The 5815-nt window shown below is 32.7% G+C and overlaps 1 protein-coding gene and 1 pseudogene across 1 annotated transcript; one reads left to right on the top strand and one right to left on the bottom strand.

Moving 5' to 3' along the window:
- Positions 1–1457: 1457 nt before the first annotated feature.
- On the bottom strand, positions 1458–2698 carry LOC145973315 (zinc finger protein 862-like; annotated as a pseudogene).
- Positions 2699–3005: 307 nt separating this feature from the next.
- LOC145973000 (uncharacterized) lies at positions 3006–3840 on the top strand. Its single transcript, XM_083102102.1, has 2 exons — positions 3006–3420; positions 3629–3840. Exons 1-2 carry the CDS (start codon positions 3006–3008, stop codon positions 3838–3840), a joined length of 627 nt encoding a protein of 208 aa, XP_082958228.1.
- Positions 3841–5815: the final 1975 nt, after the last annotated feature.

Below are 5815 nucleotides of genomic sequence, written 5' to 3'. Positions count from 1 at the left end.
TCACTCACTCACTTACCTTTGCGTCGTCCTTCTCCCACCTATGCGTCATCTTACAATGCGTCGTCCTTGTCCCACGTTGACGCCATCCTTGTCGCACGTTGATGCCATCCTTGTCGCACTGTCCTCTTCACACACTTAGCGCTATCCTTTTCCCACACGTAGCGCTATCCTTCTCACATCTTAGCACCATTCTCTTTCCGCGGATCCTCCTTCTCCTCGCGGACCCTCTCGTCCACCGGTCGCGTCGCGGTTCTCCCTTCCCCGCGCGTGACGTCACTCTCCGCGCGTCGCAATTCCTCCTTCCCCGCGCGTGACGTCACTCCCCCCGCGCCGCGGTTCCCCTCGCACCTCACCCCCCCTGAGAGGACCTGGGTTAGAACCCGCCTAGCTATACTACTAACATGCATAAAGAAAATAGTGTAATGGCTAGACAAGTATATCTAATAGACTGCAAAAGCTTTCATGCAAAATAATACAAAAAATAAAAATAAAAAAAAATTAAAAACCATCAGATTTGCGCTATATCTCCATATAAATTTAGCGTATTATGCAGTTCTAAATGCCTTGAATTTACTTCAAAATTAGTGCAATTTTTATTTGCGTCTTGAAAGCTGGACCGAACTATACAAATCGCGGAAACAGTATCATTAGATAAACGATTTCGTTTTTTATTTTTAACATCCGTTACAATAGAAAAAATTCTTTCGGCCTTAGCGTTTGAATGTGGAAGAGAAAAGACTATTTCAATTACAGATTCTAAATTTGGAAAAATTTTTGTTCCATCGAAATTTTTAGAGTATATATTTTTCCACATCTCATCTATTTCAAGAGAAGCTAATTCTTGTTTCTTTTATTCATCAAAGATTGAAGGTAAAATCCTCCATTCAAAATCTAATTGTATTATATTATTATGTTTAATTCGCGTAGCAATAGGAGTTAAATTTTTAATTTTATTTCTACCTTCATTATATAAAGCGATTTCAGGATCTAAAAACGTTAATTTCTTAAAAAAAACATCATTACACGGTAAACGTTTTAGCATTTCTTGAACTGCAGTAATATAAAAATCTAAACATTTAATTTGTTGAGCGCACTCTAAAGATATAGTTTCTAAAAAGCTTTCACATTCCGATCCAACGTATACATTGTCTATATGTTGTAAATTTTTTTGATTATTTAAATTTAAAGTAAAAATATCATTTAAAACATTAAGATTCACGAAATTTTGTGCAAATTGAAATATTAATTGTTTACTACTTTCATATAATTTATGTATTAATATATTACGCGATTGAAATAGAGCGTTAAAATTGTTTAAAAAATTTAATGAATATTTCAAAAATAATAAATATGCTTTAATCGAATTATCATTTAGATTTTCTAAAATAATTTCTGCAGGATTTAATTTGTCTTCAACTACTGTAAAGTAAAATAATTTTTTAAGACTTCCCAATTTTCTAAAAGTCTAACGACACATTTCTATAAACTAAGCCATCTAGTATATTTGAGAGTTTTAATATTTTATGTCGCTCTGTATCGAAAAAATCCTGGAATTCAACCAAAATTGCACATCTCTTTGCACTGCCCGAAATGTAAGTGGCAATTCCTTTAATCAAATTTTCACATGATGAAGGTAACTTTTCACAAGCTTTACTAGCTACGAGTACGGACGAATGACAAATACAATTTAATGTTATTAATTCAGGTATTTCTGATTTTAAATGGCTCATAAAAAAATTATTGCATCCTACCATAACAGATGCATCGTCACACGCTAATCCAATGATATTTTTAATGGGAATTTATTTTTTCTCTAAAAAATTTTTAAATATTGAAAATTTTATTTGCCGAACAATCTGTTGCATCTAAAAGTAATAAATCTAATAATGGAGTAGAAACTTTTTTATTTAAAGGGGAAACATATCGAACTAAAATGCACATTACTTTATTATCCGAAATATCTGTGCTTTCGTCAACTAAAATCGAAAATCTACACGTTTTTAAATATTCTACAATTTTTTCTGTTTCGTGTTTAGCAATAATATTTTTGACGATACATGAACACTTTTTTCGAGGGAGTGAAAGATTTTGTGCAATTTTAGAATCTATACAAATGTCTTTTATTAACGGAATTAAATGATCTACGGTGGAAAAGGCAACATTATGCTCTGCGAAAAAAGCAGCTAATTTTATTTCCGCGCGTTTGACTCTATCTTTATGCGACAATGTATTATTATTATCATCGATTTTATAATTTAATAACCTTACTTTTTCCATATGTTTGACCGTCTGTGAATGCTCAATTAAATTCGTTTTACGACAACTGATGGTTTTATTACATGCTGTGCAAAGCGCTTTATTTTCTGAAGGATGAGGAGCTAACCATCCTTTAAAACTACTTTCATCTAGCCATGAAATTTGAAAATTTCTAGTTCTACGCTTTTTAAGGATGCTTTGTATGTACAATCCCAGCAAAAAGTAACTGAAAATCAATATTGACGAATATATCCACTTTTGGTGTATTTTGAGTATGAGAAATTGCGTGGAATATTACAATTTGATCTTAGCTACAGTGCAGAGATGTATTTTTTAATATTTATTGCGTTTTTACTGAAATATTCCGAATTTCGTTAATCGAAATGATTAACTTTTGGCAGTGACGATACCTCAAATCCAACTTGACAACACGAAATTTCATTTTTGAGAATAAAATAATTTAACGATACTGAGTGGTTTAAAGTATCAGAATAAATATTAAAACATTTATTAATTAAAAAAATGCATTATTTATAGCAATTTAATTAATAAATTTAATAACTTGTCATGTCTCTGGCGAGCGTGAAATGTGACAACGTTGTAATTTTTCGTAAGTTGGCCGGACTGCGCACTCTACACACGAAGCCTATACTGCTTATATCAGTCGATGGCTTATACGCATTTGTAGGTTGTCAGACTTTCAAAAATTGCTCGAGGTGTGAGGTTAGTTCGTATTTTTTCGTTTAACAATGAACAAAGTGAACGGACGTTATCGGTGGAAGGGAAAAATCGTGTCGAAAAAAGTTTACGAAAAAAGATTATTACAGCAAAATATCGGAAAGGAGCGGAAAAAAGTGATTATTGATGAGCCCCAACAAGTTCACGAAAATAGTATAGAGGAGGACGATGAAGAAGAGGTATCGTCATTAGACGGACGACGCATTGTCGATTTGGAGTTTCTGGGACAACAAATGTGGTGCGTTTCGTGCAAAGAAGCTTTATCGTTCGAATATATCGAAAACGAGTATCGTCGTGGATTGGGCTCACACTTGGCAATACGATGTCATAAATGCCTCATCATAAACGAAATTTTAACATGCACAATGCGACCTTCCAGTGACAAACGCAATACGCGTTTTGATATAAACTACAAAGCAGCTATAGGTATGATCGACATTCTTTCTATTTACCTTCTCAATTATTTACCAATTATAGTATATAGTCTTGTTGAGCAAAAAAACTCAAATAAACAGAAATTCATACAACGATGGGGGTTGTCCATACTGCGTACTATTATAGAATCACATCGTTGTATGAATTTCTCTCAAAAAATATGTATTAACGCAGGCGACTAATATGAAACTGTTTATAGGTGTTTTGCATTCCGAATTAGGATGGTCGCATCTGGAAAAATTGCTGGCATGCATGAATGTTCCATGCTTTCAGTTCAAGACATTCAAAAAGTATGAACAAGAAGTTGGATGCGCAGCGGAAGACGTAGCCAAACAAAGCTGTCGAAACGCAGCCCAATTGAAAAAAAAATTGACAGTAGAGCAAGCGGAGAACATTGAGAAGCAACTGTAATTAAGAGGCAGTTTTTTACAGACAGTATCTAAAAGTGTTCCTTAATCTTTTTTTTTAATAATAATTAATTTTTTATTGGTCGATGGTTTTCATAACTTCCTTAGTCATGAATATAAGAAAAATCACTTTTTTCCTGTGAAGAAAATTTCTAGAATAATACAGATTATTTGTTTCAATTGTAAATATTTTTGTGGAACTGTGAATATTATTTATATCGCTTTTTTTTCTTTAAAACATTTTTTCAAAATAAAACGAAAGTTTGTTTTGGATCTAGTTGAAGGCATTACGCTATCTGAATTTTATTGAATTCAGATCTTATAATATTTATTATTGATGATAATTATGAAATAAGTAAATAAATGTAACTCTGCCGTGGTGTCATGATTTTATAATAATTAATTTTATAATTTTATTAATAATAATTTAATTTCTAATATATGTACAATTTCTAATAGTCTAAATTATAATAATATATTCATAAAATAATAAATAATAAAATAAATAAAAAAAATAATAAAATAAAATATAATAATGTTTAATTTCTAATATGTTCAATTTATAATAGTTCTTCTACTATTTTCTGCAAATAATAAACATTCAAATATAAATAATTGATAATGTATTATATTTCTTATTTGATCTAGACCTGAAGATTTTCGATCCAATTTCATTGTCCATCGCCAATCAATAAATGAAACTCCTATTGATCTCCAAACATCGACGTCCTCTCCTGATCTACAACGTTCCGTAGAATTCGAAAAATCTGTCGTACAAGAAAATCCCACTGTGTCATGGAATGATGCAGTTCGAATTGTCGTCTCATATGACATGGGATGGAGCACCAGAGGCTCGTCGACAATATGATAGTAATAATGGTTTTGGAGCCATTATAGGCTGCTTGAGTGGACCGGTTTTAGATTATTCGACATGCAACCGTATATGTAGAAAATGCGAACAAAATGGCCCAACACCAGACCATGATTGTCGAAGAAATTTACGGATCGGCAAAAGCAATGGAGGCTCATGTTGCCAAGAAAATTGTGGTTGAGAGTGAGATTCTGCGAAATGAAAATATTCAAATTGGAGTGTTGGTAGGAGACGATGATAGTTCTACTATTTCTGCATGTAGGGCTGCATCTAGTCATCCAATCATCAAACAATCTGATGTTAACCACACGTCAGGAGGAGTAAAGAAAAAGATATATAACATTCAAAAAAATCATAAGGAGTTAACCAAGGATCGAATCGTATATCTCCATAGATGCTTTACTTATGCCTTTGCTCAGAACAAAAGTGACAGCGTAGGTTTAGCAAATGCAGTCCGAAGTATTCCCTATCATGTATTCAACGACCATACTAAATAAATGCGGTACGTGGTGCGGCTTCGTTGAAAATGAAGAAAATTACGATTAAAAAATTATTCCGGGAGATTTTCAGGATCAACGATAATTCGAAGAACTGAAAAACATCTTCGACAAATTAGCCTCAAATGCACAAAAATTCTCGACATGTGCATCGAGCAATGCAAACGAAAGTTTAAATGCAACTATGGCTAGCAAAGCTCCTAAGTCGAGATGCTACAGTATGACTGCCTCTGCTGATTTTTGTTTCGCTTGTGCTGTGGGACAAAAAAATTTGGGCGAATCGTACACGCAAAAAATAGCAAAAAAATCAATCTGTCACCAGGGAAACACCACACACAGCACATATGGAGACAACAAAAAATTTTATTGAAAAGACGCGAATTGATAAAAACACCTGCATACAAAAAAAGACGTATGCTATTAAAAAAACTTCGTTCTGCTGTACGACACAGAAAAGAGGGCGTGGAAGGTGTTATGTATGAAACTAATTATGCCTTTCTTTTAATAATCTTTATTATTACTTGCAAATATTTACAATAAAAAAAATAGTAATATTAAAATAGTAATATTTTTATTGTGTAAAGTCAAGTGAAATTTAGAAGCTGTTATTT

The sequence above is a fragment of the Camponotus vicinus genome, unplaced genomic scaffold (assembly GCF_025532165.1).
Source record: "Camponotus vicinus isolate PSW18456_S1 unplaced genomic scaffold, iyCamVici1.0 SCAF_6, whole genome shotgun sequence".
Classification (NCBI taxonomy): domain Eukaryota; kingdom Metazoa; phylum Arthropoda; class Insecta; order Hymenoptera; family Formicidae; genus Camponotus; species Camponotus vicinus.
This window is presented reverse-complemented; position numbering and strand designations above follow the sequence as displayed.

What these genes read in the sequence shown, in the direction of transcription:
- LOC145973000 (XM_083102102.1), top strand. Translation starts at nt 3,006, where the DNA reads ATGAACAAAGTGAACGGACGTTATCGGTGGAAGGGAAAAATCGTGTCG. An exon ending in AAACTACAAAGCAGCTATAG is followed by an intron (nt 3,421 to 3,628) that starts GTATGATCGACA and finishes AACTGTTTATAG; the next exon opens with GTGTTTTGCATTCCGAATTA.